We start from the raw sequence: 19162 nt of genomic DNA on the forward strand, positions 1-19162 counted from the left end.
TGAACCGTATATATACTCACCATCACGAATAAGTCATCATCTATATCCTTAACAAAACTTGAGAATTCCATATACTCCTCTAACAAAAGGACGAGTTGTGACCAATCATTGAGTCACATGAATTGGTCTTAACGTGACTAAGTCAGTTTATGTGTAAACTATGTTGATCTTCACGAGACCATCTTGAGTGATCATAAAGAGGTTAGTTGGAGTGTGGGACAACCCACTTCATATGAGATAAATGGTTAAGGGACCTCCAAAACACTTACATACTTAATGGCATTGAACAATGTAAAAACTTTTACATTATTAGTATAATTTAATTAAATTCTTAGTCAATTGCTTCAATAAACTATATATAATATATTTGATATATTTTATAACTATTATTCATGACCTAATTAAAAATGATAATTATTATTGTTAATTTTAATAAAAAAATTATATATTTTTTTACAATAACCTATGGAAAGACGGGGATAAAGAGATTGCCCATCCACATTTTTATTTTTTTTATATTGTATTCTGTCATTATATGTTAAAAAACATTATTTATAAACAAATTGTTAAAGTTGAAAATATGGATAAATATTAAAAAGTATGAGAAGGATGTAGTAAATCCAATAAAAAATAAGAAAAAGAAGAAGAAGAAAATAAGATCAAAATAGAGAAATGAATGATTTATACTAGTTAAAAGGATAATTTATAACACAAAAAAGAAAGGGATAGTTTATTGTAATTAATAAAGGGTAAATATGTATAAAGAAGAATGAAACTAATGAGTATCAATTATATGTGTAGATGAATAATTTATAACAAAACATTAAAAAAATACACGATGTTGAAGATCATGGATCAAGACAATGGAAAGGTGTTGATATTTGGATATCCACAAATTACAAACACTTCGATAACTTTTTTTTTTCTTTGTCGCTAGTTATATCAATCATGTATCTCTTCCATTTCACTATTTCTTTCAATGCCTAGATCACTTCAAGAGTATCCAAGAATCATGTTTCACCATGGAATATTCGAACCCTAATATAATAAGTCCTAATGATGTCACATACATGAAACTAGCTAAGCCTGGGCTATACTGAAATTGAAAAAACATGTTTTTTTCTTTTTCTTTTATAAAATAAAAGGGCATCCATATCATATATCTGAACAGATCAAAAGAAACCACCAATAGATCCATATCCTCCGGATCCCGTGTTATTGAATCCATGGTGATACTGATGCGTCATGGTCCTATTAGAAAACATATAGTTTTGAAGCATGGGTGGTTGAATGAACTGTTGGGGGAACTCCTGGGGTGGCTGTGGTTGATGCACAAGGTTGGGAGAGGAAGATGCTCCAGGGAAAAACTGATGAGCAGGGTTTGCAACACTCTGAAGCATAACTCTATCAACAAGGCACGCAACGTGTTTCTTCAGCTCCTCCAACACCAGCTTGAACTGCTCCAATTGGGCTGTACTCATCTCCTCAATCGGCGAGGCCCACCACATTTGGGCTTGAACAACCTTTTTCAGACGAGCCAACTCCTCGGCACGCTTCCTTTCAGCGTCGAGTTGGATGTTGATCTGAGTGAGCTGTGTGTTAAGCTCATTCACGTTGGCAGTGCGGTGAGCCTCGATGAACTGCATGGTGCTTGAGTTTGGCAATGGGGCCCGTGCGAGATACCGCTCTATCACAGCATCCACGCTAGGGTGGCCAAAGGAGAAGACCTTGTCACTCGGAGAGAACATAATTAGAGCCACGTCAGTGCCGCATAGAGTGCAAAGCTCACTCGCTTTCTTGAAAACTCCACTGCGACGCTTCGAAAACGTCACTTGCAAGTTGCTCTCGTTGCTCATTTTCTTCATCTCGATCCTTTGCCGGCCACGACTTTTCTTTGTGTTTGAGTTTGACATGCCGGATTAAGCTATGGTCTATGCACAATGTTATAATATAAGGCACATACAAAAGTCACACAGTGCAGGCTCAATTTATAGGATACTTTGTGTCGGTGAATGAACATTTGAAATAATATGCGATTGTTGACACTCGAACACAAACCACCATTTTCCTTGCATTCATGTACTTTCTGGATTCAAAGATTCTGGAAATCCCAATTGCATCATGTATATGGAAAAAATTTAATAAAAAGAAAAATGATGGCCATGGAACATTGCATTCAGCTTTTTCTATGATATTTGTCTGTTGTTATAAATAATATTAATTTTAGTTTTAGCTACCAACCAAACTAGTTAATTTTCTAACATGAAATTATTTTAGTTAACTCGTGATTTTTAAATTTGAGCTTTTGATTTGCAATCCAATTAAATATTGAGAAAGTTGATTTTGTTCTCAACCTATACTTTGTTCAGACCGAATTATATATCTCTAATAAAATTTCTTATTCTTCTCCTTTATTTATTCAAAGAACCTCTTATTATTTTTTGGGAAAAAAAATTAAAAACAAGAATCTAGTTAAAAAGGTATTCATAATATAGTAAATCAAAATGATCCGATTAATTAATATTGCATATTAAAAAGAATACAACTTTTAAAGAAAACGTGTTGGATATAAAAAGAAAATATATTAGTTATTCCCAAAAAAAAATCTTAAAATCCTGTGAATAAATTTTTTTTTTTAAAATATATTTTCTTTGTTATATTTTTTATTTAATTTTTAAAACAAATCAGCATTAATGGTCAATATGAGTGAGTTTTTTTTTTTATCCATTTGCATACTAGTAGATTTTTGCAAGACATAATAATATTGCTAAGAGATTGAATCGAAACCCAAAAATTACATTAAAAAATGGTTTATTTATAGCTATCTTATAATTTAATTAGGAAGGAATGACAAATATTCTGAAGTTAATGTGTTAAAGTAATCATTGACTAACATATAATTTATAAATGAAAAAATAATTTATATATTGAATGTGAAATACAAATAAATAAAGTTGTTTATATGTAACTTCAAGTCTAATACCAAATAGACATTAATTCTCAGTGTACAATCTCAAATAAATAATTTCATGTTTTCTTCATTCTATTATTGATAAGTGTTACTTTTTTAATAGCCATTCGTAACTGTTATTAAGGTAAAAAAAATTATTTTAAAAAAATCTCTATAACAATTAGTTATAGGAGCAGGGGGGAAAATATAAAGGTAAAATACTATAATAAAATAAAAAAAATTTATAAGTTAAAATCAACGTTATTTTTTATATTAATTAGATGAAGATTTGGCAGGAAAGGTTCAGATATCATCTTTGAAGAAAGAGAATTCCGAAGAGAAAGCAAGAAATAACAATGTCTCTGATAACAATCATTTAATCGCACACATGTGCACAGAAGAGAACAAACATAAAATTAAAATAAAATTAAAAAAAAAAAGACTAAAATTTCATTAAAAATAATAATATTATCTCACAAATCATATAATAGACAAAAATACAATAATAAAATATATAGATAAAAACATAAAAACTAAAATATCATTCACTATTATATAATAATAATAATATCTAACACTCTCAAGGTTGGCCAAAATGGGTTTCAATCAATTAGATACAGAAGCAAAGGATTCTTTAGTTGTTCCATTTACAATAGAGGAAATATGATGGTTGTTTGGGATTAGAGTTACAAAGCCCGGTACTAGATGGAGTTAATTTTGATTTCATTAAAGAGTTTTGGAGAAATAAAGTCAAATTTTGTGAATACCAATGCATTTCAAAGCATACATCCTAATAGAGTTTCTTGGAATAGTCACCTATAACAGTTTTTTTTTTACAGTAAAAAAAATTATTAATCAAGTACAAGAGATATTATAATCCATTTACAATAGAAAAAATAGATAATTTAAACTAAAATTATAATATATTCTTAAGTGATGCTAATGTGAGAGACCAAATAATAACTAGAAGGTTTAAATATGTTTTTAGTCCCTCAAATTTAAGATAAATATGTTTTTGGTCTCTTAAATTTAAAATTGTTATTTTTAGTCCTATAATTTTAAAAAAATTTATTTTAATCTTTATATTTAAATTTTATTAAAAAAATTATCAAATATTATTGCATAAAATCTACCTATCGATATTCTTATTAGTAAAAATATCACATTAAATCTGATTAATATCGCATAACTATCTTAATTAGTCACTTTCAAATATATTATTGGTGATCTAAAGAACTAAAACAAGATTTTTAAAAATTATAAAGACTAAAAACAACAGTTCTAAATTTGAGGGACCAAAAACAAATTTATTTTAAATTTAAGGGACTAAAAATATATTTAAGTCTAACTAGAATAATATTCTATAGAATCTATAAGACGTTAATCTGTCTCTCATTTTACATTTTTAATTATTAGTTACAGGGCATATATTCAGCCTCCAACTAGCAACAACCCTCACATATATATAACAACATCATGGAGCCTATCATTTTCACATTCCACTCGCACCACCAAAATGCTTCTCCACATTGCTTTTCTCGTTTCCTTTCTCTTATCCACTTCCAATGCCTCAGTACAAGACTTCTGTGTGGCAGATCTCAAGTGTGCAGATGGCCCTACAGGCTTTCCATTCAAGTCACCAACAACAATAACTTCAGATGATTTTGTTTATCTTGGTTTGACTGAAGCCGATTATTTTATCTATAGTTGTCATGTGGGGTAATTTTACTTCAGAATCATTGATCTCGAGTAAAGGGTCATACAATGTTCCTTGTGTGCGTTCAGCAAAAAACAAACGAAGATGGCATCACTAAAAGATTTATCTTGAGAAGATCACAAGAATCTAAATATATCAATTCAAACAAAAGTGATTGGATATATATTATGCAAAATGAGGTGAAATCCTTATATTATAATCACTTTTAATTTTATGAATTTTTTTAATAACAAAATATTCTTGAATAATAAGTGAATATATAGAGTAAATCATGAGAATAATTTTACGTCTCTAAAGTATGAAATCAGGTTAGTGCTGAAAGATTTTAGTCAGAGAAAGAATATTGATTTTAATGAGACATTCTTACTTATGGTAAAAATGACATTCATTATAATTATATTGAGTTTGACTACTAGTATTAATTTAGAGATAAACTAAATGGATATAAATATTTTTTTTTTTTATGATGATTTGGAGAAAGATATTTTCATGAAGCAACTTGATAATTTTCTTGTCAAAAATAAAAAAGACTACACATATAGGTTGAGAAAGTCGTCTAAATAATTGTTAAAGACAATAAATACTTGATAATATAGTCTACAATAAAGTCATTAAGTTTAAGTCTAGTTTATTTATCTTTTATATATCTTTTTTTTAGACATAACCTTACTTATTTATGAGTTTAATCTAGTTTACATGACATGTTTTATACAATATCTTTAAATAAGTTAATAAGTCTAAGTATTAAATATATTATTTTAATAATTATTATTATTATATATTAAATAAATTATTATTATAAATTAATATATTATAGGTTAAATTGCATTTCTGATTTTTTTATAATATCATATCCATAATTTTGGTCCCTTAATTTTAAAATTCATAATTTTAATTCCTTAATTTTATTAAATCTACAATTTTAATGTTCTCACTAGTTACTACATGTTCATTTGCTAATCGTTGTTATTATAGTATTTATTAGGATCAAAAGTTAGATATATAAATGACACAATAATTAATATTTAGATTAAATTGTACTGAGCAAAAAATAAAAGTAAAATTTATAGTTTGTATATTATTAAAAACTAATTGTTATATTCTCTACTTAATATTAAATTCCGACTAAATTTATAATAATGAATATATATTTAATAAAGAACTAAAATTATAAATTTTATAAAATTTAGAAATTAAAATTATAAATTTAAAAATAAATATAAAATTAAAATTACAAATTTGATATTATAAAAAATTTAAAACTGTAATTTAGTTTATAATATAATATTAGTTTAAATAGGTTATCAGACCTAATAAATGTTTTTAAAAAATGTTTAACGGACTTAGCCTTTTTAATAAATAAAAGCTTTACAAAAGGCCTAAACATTTTTTTTTTTCCTTTTTTAATTTTATAAACAAGTCAGACTAAGAAACAGTGAAAAGCTCGTAATCTATTTCAACGTCTATTCAATCATATATCTGGAGCATTTCCTAGGCCTCCACAATAGTATTTGGATTATAACTTTGGCTTGGTGCAAAATGGTTTTCATTCTCACATATGAAATTCCTGAGTACAGAGTTGAGGTGACGAATAGATGAATTGAATAATTTTTTTTTAAGTATATTAGATTCAAATTGTAAAAAATTATTATATTATTAAAAATAGATGATTTTGTAAAAATATATCATAAGAATTGGTTGTAATTTAATATTATTTATTAATATTTTAAGTTATTATTTTAATATTATTTGATAATATTATAAATTGATTAAATTGATTATGGTTCGTGTTTAACTTTTTTTTGGCAATTGTTTTATTTTATTATTAACATATATAGTTGTATTTTTCAGATATAATTATTAGAGGTTTTTTTTTAGCTCAATAAGTTTTTTATTTTTTAATGTAAGTATGTCACTTGATTTAAATCCATCGATTCATAATAGATTGGACCAAATTCTTTTCTTATAAACTCATTTAAAAGTAGGGATAACAAAATAGATTGATCTATCGATAGATCAATCTGTCAAAAAAAATAAAAATAAAAATAAAAGTGTTCCGGCCAAAAGGTAGGCTAGGGTTTTTTTCTAGGTTAAGCCTTATAATTAGAGTATTCAAAAGTGTAATCTGCCTTCTTAACTCTAGGGTTTCAGTTCTTATACTTTATTGTTTATGAGCCTCATGGGCCCCGGAAATGTGGGAATTTTCTTAACCGTTCTTATTTGGGAGATACTTGGTAAACGAAGGTGGGACCTTGCCCTTGCCATCGGGCAGCTTCTACATAGGGAGGTAAGATCGGACCTTGACCGATCAGGCCCACACAAAGGGGGCCAGTCGGGTGTTGGCCGAGTAGGCTCTCATAGATGAGTGGGGTCGGAATACGACCGACCTGGCTCATGCAGAGAAACCAGGTCGGATATTGACCGAGTGATCCTTAGAGAGGGGGTCGGCTCAAATTATAGCCGACTTGTCCCGTGTAGAGAAGTCAGGTCGAATTCCGACCCGGACGGTACACTTGTCTTCTAGTCCTGAGCTTATAAGGCGAGAGGGCTTAAGTCATTGCTCCTATGGTGATATCGAAAATAAATCGAGGCATCTCACTCGGATTCCGACCTATACGGGTACACTTGCCTTCCCGTCCTGAGCCTATAAGGGGAGAAAACTTAAGCTATTACTCCTATGAGTTATATCAGAAATAAACCGAGGCATCTCACTTGGATTCCGACCTGGACGGTACAAAAAGAAAACGAAAAAAAGAAAAAAGAAGAAGAAAAGAAAAAAATACATATTTATTTTGGATACCTATTCTAACATATTTTTTCTTTTCAATATCTAAATGACTCATATAAATTAGTGTACTTAAATAATAATAAAAAATATCAAATTATAATATATTTGGTTTGATTTGCTATACAACAAAATTCAAATTTGCTAAATAATAAAATAGATATGTCATTATAATAATAATAATAATAATAATAATAATAATAATTTCAACAAATTTACTGTAAAAAAATCAAGTTACATAAAATAAAATAAATAAAATTATTTAAATTTAACATTAAAAATAAAAATAAAAACAAAAAAAAAATAGGTGGAACAACAAGTCAATTTGTTCTAACCTACCATTTAGTCCAACGGATAGATTAAGCGAGACGAGCTAAGCAAGTTGACGGATTAAGATATCTAACTCAATTATTTTTTTACGAGCCAACAAATCAACCTACAAACTAAAATTTATCTTGTCATTTCTATATAAAAATAAGTCAAGTTCACTGACTTTATAAATAATCAATGAGGAGACAAATTGTAAGGATTGATGGCCCAATCCTTCTTACTGATACCAAAAGGGCTGAAGATGTGGTTACTCTGCAAGGCCCAACTGATACCACAACAATGCAAGAGGGAAGGCCAGCTAGGAATATTCGCCTACCACAGCACCTAGCAGATTTTGTTGTGACACGTCCCACTGCACGTGAGAAGGGGAAAACCGTTAAGGGGAAATGATTGGCAGCAAGGGAATCTTTATTGTTATTTTCCTTTTGTCTTTTTCCTTGTGTAAGGCTGTTGGGCCAATGGAATGCATGATATATAGCATTCTTGTTAATGAAAAGGCAGACAATTGTCAAGTATTATTCACTTTTCTCTCTGATATTCTGTACCTTTCTTTCTGTGCATCTTTTTCTATTCATTCTCTCTGCCAGTACCTTTCAATTGGTGCTTTCCATTGTTCTTACTCCCTCCATGGCAGCTTCTTCTCAGACTGACGAATTTGCCAAGCTCAGTAGACAGCTTGAACAAATTCTTTTAGCCCAAAGCCAGTTTTGCAAATACCCTCCATGATATTTCAGAACGCACTTCTTACCTTGAATCAAAAACCTCCATCTCACCTCCTCCACCTTCTTCCCCACGACCCATTAAATTTGACCTACCCACATTTGATGGATCTGATGCCTTAGGATGGATCTTCAAGGTGACTCAGTTTTTTGAGTACCACCAAACACCTGCTGAGCAACGTATTCAGATCTCTTCCTTTTATCTTGTTGGCCCTGCCTTAGCATGGTTCCAATGGATGTTTAACAATGGCCTTCTCACCTCTTGGGAAGCCTTCCTTAGAGCTTTGGAGCTGCGTTTTGCACCTTCTAAATTTGAAGATCCCATAGCTTCTCTCTGCAAGCTTACACAGACCCACAACCTCCATGATTACCTCTCCGAATTTGAAGCACTTGCAAACCGCATCTCTGATCTTCCTCCTAGCTTCTACCTCAGTTGCTTCATTTCTGGCCTTAAACCACATTTGCGCCGAGAGGTGACGGCTCTCCAACCTTCCGATTTACCTCAAGCCATAGCTCTCGCCAAATTACAGGACGACAAAACCAGCTCCTCCTTCACCTCCACAAATCGCTTCATACGCCCACCACCGCCACCAACGTCACCACAACCTTCCTCACCCAAACCTCTTTCTGTGCATCTTTTTCTATTCATTCTCTCTGCCAGTACCTTTCACAAATTGAATGACCCACTTTAACAACTAAGGTAAAAATAAGAATGTGAATATGTACGAAAGGATAAACTAGAGAAATGCACCTAATTACTTTGTAGGGTTGAGAAAGCTATGCCATCACTTGAGGAGCAATATATATATCACACAAAAGAAACCTTTCAAGCATGAAATCATGGCTCGATGACAAACCTTAAAACCCTACACTAGAGAAATGCACCTAATTACTTTGTCTTAGGTTTTCTTACTAAATAAAATCACCATGATACGCACACATTTATAACCCCTTATAAATTACAGTTCTGGTCCAGGACCCTAGCAACACACACCGTCATAATAAGCAAGCATCCATCATCCAACATAAACCAAATTCACACACTTTTTAGCACACAATATTCACACTCATCACATCGCAACCTTATTGCTATATATTCTCCCCACCGTCTTCATTCGCTGCTGATTCCAACACTGGTACAACTGCAAACACCAGGCAGTGAACAACTTCTCACTACCACCTCGCCTTCCACATTTGTATCTTGCAGCTACTGTGAAGCTATAACCATACTTCCATCTCGTCACTGGGACTCTGCCTCAGTTTTGCTAGGGCATATCTACACTTAAATAATGTATTATTTTAAATATTTTTGGTTTAAATATTTTTCTTATAATGTATTATTTTAAATATCGTTTTCGTAAAACTATTTTTTAAAATTAAATTTTTTTATTTTGTTTTTTTATTTTATTCCTTATAATATATCTATTTTTTTTAAAATGTAGTTCTTATAATATCTTGTTCATTTTGAATTCGTCCCTTTGAAAATAATTTAATAAATACAAAAATTTAATCACATGTAGGAAAGACAAAAATGAAAATTAAATATATAACAAAGACTAAAACAAAATAAAAATGACCAAAATAAAGAAAAAAAATTAAGATTACATTAAAATAATTTTATAAATCGCAACATTGCTTCCTTAATTTACGTACTATAACTAATTAGATTTATAATCTATAATTCATCTATATGTTTATTTATATCGTTATTTTTTTATTCGATAGGTAGGTTTTACTGTTTTGGTGATGATATTTGATTACAATTTTTTTAATTACTAATAGAAATTATAATAACAATAATTTTTGCATTTTTTTTATTATTTCAAAGTTAAACGTTAAGAGATCACGTTCTCCACCAATGATTATTCTATACATATGTTTTCAATATTAACAGATTTAGGTAATAATACATTATGTATTTAAAATTAAATACCTTCTAACATATAAAAATAAAAAGATTATCAATAATAGTCATTTTTAATCTTTTTATTTAATATTGAGAAAATCTTAGATAAATTATAGTTATAATTATTTTGATTCTCATTCCTATTTCATTTTTACAAATAATCTTTCTAAAAATATTAAATAACTTTTAAAATAATGATGTATAAAGGTTATTAGTTATAATCATTTTGATCTCCATTCTATTTAATTATTGCAAAAGAGAAGAAAAAAATCAAAAATTGTTATTGCTAAGCATTTTGAATCTTTTTTCAAATATTTTTTTTAACAATGATTATTGGAGATCTCCTTTCTATTTAAATATTGTGAGAAAGCTTTATATTATTAATAATAATCATTTTGGATCTTCTTTTTATTTGGTTATTGTCAAGATCTTGCCTAATAATAAAAGTAATATATATATATATATATATATATATATATATATATATATATATATAAGGATAGTTTGACTCTAACTGCTTTTGATTTTCACTTTATTGAAATAATTCTACTCTCAAATGTCCTTATTTATTTCTTTTTCTTTTTAGAAACTTTTGCTCTCATTTTTATACACAATTTTTGATCATTGATTATCCCTATATTTACTCACTACTCCCATAACTTACATTTCTTTTTTATTTATAACAATATATAAAGGGAATACCTTTACCCTTAAAAAATTTATTTATACAAAAAAATGATTGTCGTCCAATAATGTTGCTCATAAACTTGTTAAAATAGCAATAGATAGTGCAAATCTTTGTGATTTTTTTCATATCCCAAATTGTATCATTTATGATATTCTTAATGATATGAGCTAAGTTTTTCTTTTTTAAAAACAAAAACAATTATATCTTAGAATCATGTTTAAAAAATAGGTTAAGTTACACTTAACTAAATCTTGATTGAGAATATATAGTTTCAGTTTGTTATGTTTATCTATTATAAATTTTTTTAAATATATAATTTAACTTATTTAAAAGTTTATTTTGAAATAATTTTACTTTAAGATAAGAGTTAAAATATATGTTATGCTTGAGTTCATTTGTAAGGTTTAATATGATATTCATCGTCATAACTTATTTAAAAGCATATTTTATTATAAGATATCTGAGTACATAAATTTATATTATAATAAATTTAATATAATAAAAATAAATATTTACTATTATTTTTATTTAAATAGGTCAATTGATAGATTTAATAAATTTTTTAAATGGCTTAAAGTCTTGCTAAACAAATAACCTTTGACTTTTGTTAAAAAAATATATCTAAAATTGTATTATTGTTAATAATAAAATAACTTATGAATATATTAATATATACTAATAAATTAATTTATCAGAATACTAATTAATAAATATAAATTAATGCATTAATTAATAAATCTAAAAATTGATACACTAATATGTTAATCTACTAATTAATAAATGTTTGTTGTTATGTTAATTAATTGCAGCTACCAATTAATAATTTTATCAATAAGCATAATAATTATAAAAAAAAATTAAGATTTCATAAATTAATATATTTATAAATTTATAAATTAGTATACTAATAAGTTACATATGCTAATTAATAAATGTTTGTTGTTATACTAATTAACGGATACCAATTAATAAACTTAAGCATAAAAATTAATAAAAAAAAATAATTAAGTTATAAATAAATTAATTAATAATGTTTTAATTAGAATACAAATTAAAAACTATAAATTAAATTTTTTAATAAGTATACTAATTTATGAATATATTTAATATATGAACAATTTAATATATCATTGACAAGTGCTATAATTTCTTTTTATCTTGTGGTACATTTTGAATCTTATCAAATTTTTCTTGACCTGAGACCTTGATTTGTCAAGGATTTAACTAAATAATTTGTAAAAAGTTAACTTTAGTTTTTTAACTCACATTAGTATGTAACTTACATGCACGTTTTTTGTTATTATTTTATAGTTGAGAAGAAAGGTTGAAAAACGTTGAGAGAAGCAAGTGACAATTAATGAAGATTCAAGAGAATAAATTTTTGGCGAAGTCTCCATGATCACCCTCAGTTTCATGGTTACCCTTAACTTGATAGAGAATCATTTGAGCAATTTCAAGTCTCACATTGAGCATGGGAACTCACGTCCAGTGTCAGTTTTCTAGATGAGAATTTGAGTTTCATGCTAAGCGTAATGCCACAATCCTAGGGGTTTTGTGTTCACACTTAACATTAGAAGTGCTGACATGTCATTATTGAGATGAGACAAAAAGTTTTATAACCTAAGTGGGATAGATTTGAGGACAATCTTTAGACAACCTTTCTTTGATAGTGTGTAGCAATTGGAAAGCTCTTCAACCTTCAAGATCAAACTTTCTCCTTTTTCACCATTTATAGTGTTTTGCATGTCTATGTGTAGCTACACTCTCCCTTGATGGGGTTTGATGTAACACATTCTCATGCTAACATTCTAGGTTATTAATCTCAGTTGTTATTTAGTATTGTTACTCTATCTTCTTTGTTTCATGCTTATTTAAATTGATTTTGTGGATTTAAAGTGATTGAAAAAATACTTGTGAACCTTTGAACTGAAGTAGAACAACTAATAGTGCTTATCTTTGAAAATGGAATAAATGTCATTATTCTTTCTTAAGCTCTTATTTTTAAAGTTGGTTTCTTAGTTAAGTTATTCAAGGAATTAATAAATTGATCAAGGAGCTTAATTTTTAACTTGTGAGGAATTTAGGGTTGGTTATTATTCTGAGTGATTGATAAAAGTTATAAATTATAACTAGTTTAAGCTTGTTTGTAAACATGAGAGGAAGATTTGCTGAATTTAAATATCAACATCTTTCATTATTATGTTAAAATTAGTTTTTATATTCTAAGTGTTCATAAAAATTCTAAAAAGACTTCTTAGAACTTTAATCTTTGCTCAAACACTTTGTTTCCTACGGCTAATCAATATTTTCATTCCTGATAGCTTAGTTTAGTATAATTAGTGAGTTTTGTCAAATATTATATGAGTCATTTGAGAAACGGCCCTCATACTTATTATTAAACTACTTATCAAGTATTTATTAGAAATAGTAATTACATTTAATTTAAGAGAGATTTTTGGAATAATAGTATTAAATATGGACATGGACAAATTAGTTAAAATTTACTTATATTTAAGTAAATTTACTCATATTTAAGTCCAACAATTTTAGGTATATATATATATATATATAATATGAGTTCAGAGAGTATATGATATGCATATGTATGTGATTTTGTGTCCTTAGAGTACCCAATGAGATGATTCTTATTAATTTTACAAATATTTTAGATTAAGTGGAATTCATGAAGTTAAAATAAAATATAATTTCTTTTATTTATCATTGTTAAACATTTTAGATTTAAATTTGTAAATTTATTTTTAGTCCCTCAAATTTTAAAAATTAATTTTTTTAGTTTGTGATTTCGAAAAATCTTATTTTAGTTCTTACATTTAAATTTTGTTAAGAAATTTGTTAAATACTATTATATAAAATATATCTATTGGTGTCTCCGTTAGTGAAAATATCACATTAAACCTAGTTAATGATGCATAATTATCTTAATTTATAATTTTCAGATATGTTATTGATGACTTATAGAATTAAAAACAAAATTTTTAAAATTACAAAAATTAAAAAAAATAATTTTAAATTTGAGAGACAAAAATAAATTTATTCTAAATTTAAAATATAAAAAAACATATTCAAACTAATATTTTATTATAATTTGATTAATAGGTTAAGGTTAAGAACCTCTTGCGAAAGAGATTTTTGTTTATACATGTATATAGTATATATAGGGATTTGATTGTATGAAGTTTTATTTTTTAATTTACATGTTTATGCAAATGTATGCATTGTCCTACCATAGTATTACATAAACTTCCTCAACACCGAACTCGAGTTCTATGAATAAAAATATATACTAAATTCTAAGGATTTAATTGTGAAATATTATTTTAATATTATTCCAATGATCATGATGCACAATAACAATTTTATATATAGGCTGTATTTATTAATATTTTAGAAAAAGTGTGTCAAATATTAATTTAAATTTATCTCATGAAATATCAGATAGTTTTTACTTGATGACGACAAATATACTCCCACCCTCTTTATTCTCAACCTAATTAACCGTTATCCAACTTAGCTGATGACAAAAACAGATAGCATCAATTTAAATCATTACTCAATCAATTTGTGTAAATTTTTGCATTTTTACTAACCGATGTCCCACCTATATATAAATATATAACTAATTTATTGAAATTTGCATAGACTTTAGTTACAATAATATCTGAATATCTGATCGACAATATTATAGCCTTTCTGCAAGTCAATTTTGAAGGTCCGGTCTCTTTTTTCTCTTTTGAGCTTATGCATGATATGGATAAGTTCTTGTAGGCATAATGATGTAAAAAAAGAGATATATTATATAGGTACCAAAACCTGTATAGAAAGATACCATATTCGTACATTATAGAAAAGCTCCCTTACTGATACATAGCCTACCACTCCCAAGTAAAGAACACAAACTAATCCTTGCTGCAAAATGACAGTGGGAGCTTGAATCCCACAATGATCTGATAGATGACAGATAGATAGCCGCTCTTCGTCCATAGTCAGGAACTTAGAGGAGAATTGTTGCACTAACAGTTTATGTGGTCCATGAGGCTCTATCTTCAGTAATCAAAACAATCATGAAGTAATGCATAACCCTAGATTAGTGGACCACTGCTGGAAACAGAAATGAAAGTTCTTATCTAACCTTAGCCAGGCGTAGGCAGAAAACAAAATATCAGTTAGAAATTTTTGAGGATCAAAATTATGGCCTCTAAACCTACAACCATTCTTGTGGTACCATACATTCCATATAATTGCACTTCAAAGGACCTTCCATCTTTCTCGCTCAGCAACATACCTGTAAGAGTATGGTTGTTGGTAGAAGTGTTGATACATAGTCCCAAGCAACACTGTTGATATAGATGCCCAATTGTAGCATGCTTTCCATATTATGTCCACTTTGTTACATGTAAAGAAAACATGTGAACAGGTTTCTTCCTCCAAATCACAAAAAGAGCATCTTCCACTTACACCAGATAACTTAATATTTCTTCAGCTATAATATTGTCTATAGTGGCTATGACATTATGATATAACTTCTAACAAAAAACAACCACTTTTGGTGGTAATTTAAGATTCCATACCTGGCTAAGAAGGGGGATTTCATGAGCATTGTTGCGCCTGTTTTGGATAAACCTGTATGTTGAGTTCACTGAGTAAATACCATTTGTCTCATGGATCCACCACCAAGAGTCTTTTTCACTCTTTTGTAAGGGTTTGTCCTGCAATAGCAATTGTAATTCCTCCCACTGAGTGGTTTCCCTTCCAAACCTTCAACGTGTCCACTTCAAGTCCCAACACCACACATCACCAACCCATAATCCCACATTTGCCACTAAACTTTGTTGTTGTTCTGAGTTTAGGAATATCCTTGGGAAAGCTTCCATCAATGTTTGAGTCCCTACCCATTTGTCTAGTCAAAATTTTGTTTGATTCCTTTCTTCAATTTTCCACTCAACCCCTTGCTCAAACCAATGACTTTGTTCTTCTCCTCCACACACTTTTAACAAATCTCGCCACCAAATTGAGGAATTGTGAGAAGCTTCCCCATCTTGAATATCTTTCCATCCACCATATTTTGATTCTAGTATTCTACACCATAATGAGTCATATTGGTGAAACAAACACCATCTCCACTTCCCTAAGAGTGCTTCATTAAAAGATTGTAAATCTTTAACGACCAATTCCCCCTGCTCCTTTAAGAGACATATTTGTTTTCACTTAACAAACAATGACCTTAGTGATGATTTTGTTAACAATGTTGCATGCACTAATTAATCAGAAGTCCTTAAATTTACCTAGAAAATTGAATATCGGAATCAAAGCAATCAAGGTTTTTGAAAACTAGGGATAGGAAATAAATTTTCACGAAAGCCTCGTTTATCAACTTCATAGTGAATGTTTATTTGAGGTCATCTTCCTATATTCTCAAATATGTAAATGATTATTAGAAGGTCAAATAACAATACTTTTTGGATATGTTTTTATTTCCAAAAAAGTTATATTTCGGTGAATATAGCATTTAATTTATTCCTATAGTGAAATGGTGGGTATGTGATATTTCCATAATAATATTGAAAATTATTTTTTATAAATTCTATCAAGTATTTCTAAGAATATTAAAATGAATCAATAAACATTTTTTCTTATATTCCTAAAAATAACATTTCAGGTTATATTAAAAATATGTCGTTAATACCGCATGAAGAAGATCCCCAGGAAACCATTAGATCCTCATGCTTTGTATGAGTATGGAGTTCAAAGCTTTGGAAACCTCATCTTTGGTAATTAAACTATTGTAGAAATTGTCTTCTACCACCCATCCTCTTCTAAGAATGGGTTATTTACCGCTACGAAAAAAAAAATGTATAGTTAACATGTGTGTACATGTCTATGGGTGTCACCACTCCCCATTAGGCAATAACAAGCCATGGGCTTTATTTATGTTCTTTCTGCTAGTAACTATTTGAGCATGGATTTTTTTTTTATTCTTGTCCGCAAGTTAACCGTTTGCTATATGTGAACTTTTAGTAACGAAAAAACTGTTCCTTATAAAGAATATAATATATATTCCTCTTAAATTGATGCTCAGCTTGTAGTAGCCTTGCGAAGAATCCACTCTCTCCAAAGATTTTTCTAACCTTTTTAGGTGAAACTCAATGCTTCATTACCTAAAAATCTTGAAGAAAAAAAATCTCCTAATTAAATTTATTATCTTTTCCAAACACTTAATCTTTTTCTAGGATAACTAGGGGTTGTCACATTTCACACTTTTTACTTCCTTATGATAATTATTATGCATAATCCAAGAAACTTCACAAAACAAAATGATGGACACCTTAGTTTGGCGAATACCCCACACCAAAGAAAATAGGGTTATGATCAAAGTGTGAGCATCAAAGTACTTCTACAAAGGCTTTAGAGAAAGCCTTCCATCAAGACAAATTAATCATTCCTCGATCCAATTCTTTCTAGCAATTAACAAAGAAATTTTCTCTGCAATGTCTGTGCCATATAAATCTCACACCTACATTAGCAAAGTCTACCAGACAACAATAAACCATGAGACCACCGGCAGCATTTGATCTTGCTAGGGAACACCATAAAAAGATAAATTCTATGATTCTGCCAACCTCTAAAGGTGTTTTTCATACTGTCAAGAACACCATAAAAAAGAAAGTAAGAGAAGAGAAAATATTTCAAGAGGTACACTAAGGACGTTGTCAAGGATTGCAATCTAGGATAAGTTCATAAACCTTCTTATAAAATTATAGAGCATGTTGTAAGTGAGAAACTTGTTATATCTAAGTTACTAGATGTATGATAAATCCTAACAAAAAATTACATATAACAACAAAATTTGAATACATTTTCAGATAACTCTATATAACTGATTGCGCAGGGAAAGGATTTTGTACATGTATATAATCCAATACACATTTATTCTTGACTTCTTGAACAAACACTAAACGAGATTGAAAGGATTAATGTAAAAAGAAGACTTTAAGGTTGGTCCCATTATCCACCAACATCCAAATATCCTGAGCATCCCCATGTGCCTCCACAATAACAACTGGATTATAATTATAACCTTCTTGGTGCAAAAGGTCGTTATTCTCTCATCCTGAGATTAAAATCCAACAACTATATCTTTACTTTGTTATTATTTGATCCTTTAATATTCCAAAAGATGATAGATACCATTAAAAAATGAGGGAACAAAAGGACTTCTTTATAATCATATGATCTTCTCTCCACTTCTCTCATTTCCTGGTATTTCAATTACTACCTCTTATGATGTAGATTTATATTAGAGTTAATCACCTATACACTGTCAGTGTAAAGTTTTTTGCACTGGCAGTTAATCAGAGTCGTTAATAGTATCTTTTTTATTTTAATTTAATTAAATGAGTAGATGAAAAGACACTATTAACGGTTCTGATTGACTGCTCATGTAAAAAAACTTTATACTGACAGTGTATAAGTGATTAACTCTTTATATTATTTAGGAAGTAGTAATGTGGTCTATTTCCGAGGAATGATATTGTATTTAAGGGAGGGTAAGTGATATTCTATCTTAGATTTTATTAAGGTTCATTCATGATACATACTTTTTGTACCTTGTTAGCAAGTTTGAGTACTTTGTACCCCTTTTGAAATAAAAGTTAATTGTTAAACATCTCAGTGTAACACTATAACAGGATAAAATGAATCTAATTCAACGTCAAATATTTATTTAACCTGCAATTATAAAAGAAAAAAAATGGGTATCCAAAGGGTGTTTTTGTTTGTTCGTGGGTGTCCAAATATATTTTCAGTTTCAATAATATTTTGCTTATAAAATGACAAATAAAAAATAGAAACCTCTTATGATCTACATGTTGCCATAACTTCTATTAATATATCTGACGACAAAGGTTCATAAGTGAACCTATAGTGATTCTCATCGATGTTTTCAACATCAGCTATATATTAGGATTGGTGGTGAAGGTCCATGCACTGTTTGCACAAGGAGGAAACATGATAATACTTTTGGAACGTACGTGGTATTGCATGGTTGCT

The 19162-nt window shown here is 28.8% G+C and overlaps 1 protein-coding gene across 1 annotated transcript; it reads right to left on the reverse strand.

Annotated features, from left to right (window-relative positions):
* Positions 1–225: 225 nt before the first annotated feature.
* Positions 226–2544, reverse strand: LOC109813395 (agamous-like MADS-box protein AGL62). The gene has a single exon (XM_020377580.3). It carries the CDS (start codon positions 1911–1913, stop codon positions 1173–1175), a length of 741 nt encoding a protein of 246 aa, XP_020233169.1. The 5' UTR covers positions 1914–2544; the 3' UTR covers positions 226–1172.
* Between the last annotated feature and the right edge of the window lie 16618 nt (positions 2545–19162).

Source organism: Cajanus cajan, chromosome 7, assembly GCF_000230855.2.
Source record: "Cajanus cajan strain Asha chromosome 7, NIPB_CcT2T_4, whole genome shotgun sequence".
NCBI lineage: Eukaryota > Viridiplantae > Streptophyta > Magnoliopsida > Fabales > Fabaceae > Cajanus > Cajanus cajan.

Bases quoted from the DNA above. Each gene is read 5' to 3' on its own strand.
- LOC109813395 (XM_020377580.3), bottom strand. From the start codon at position 1,913: ATGTCAAACTCAAACACAAAGAAAAGTCGTGGCCGGCAAAGGATCGAG.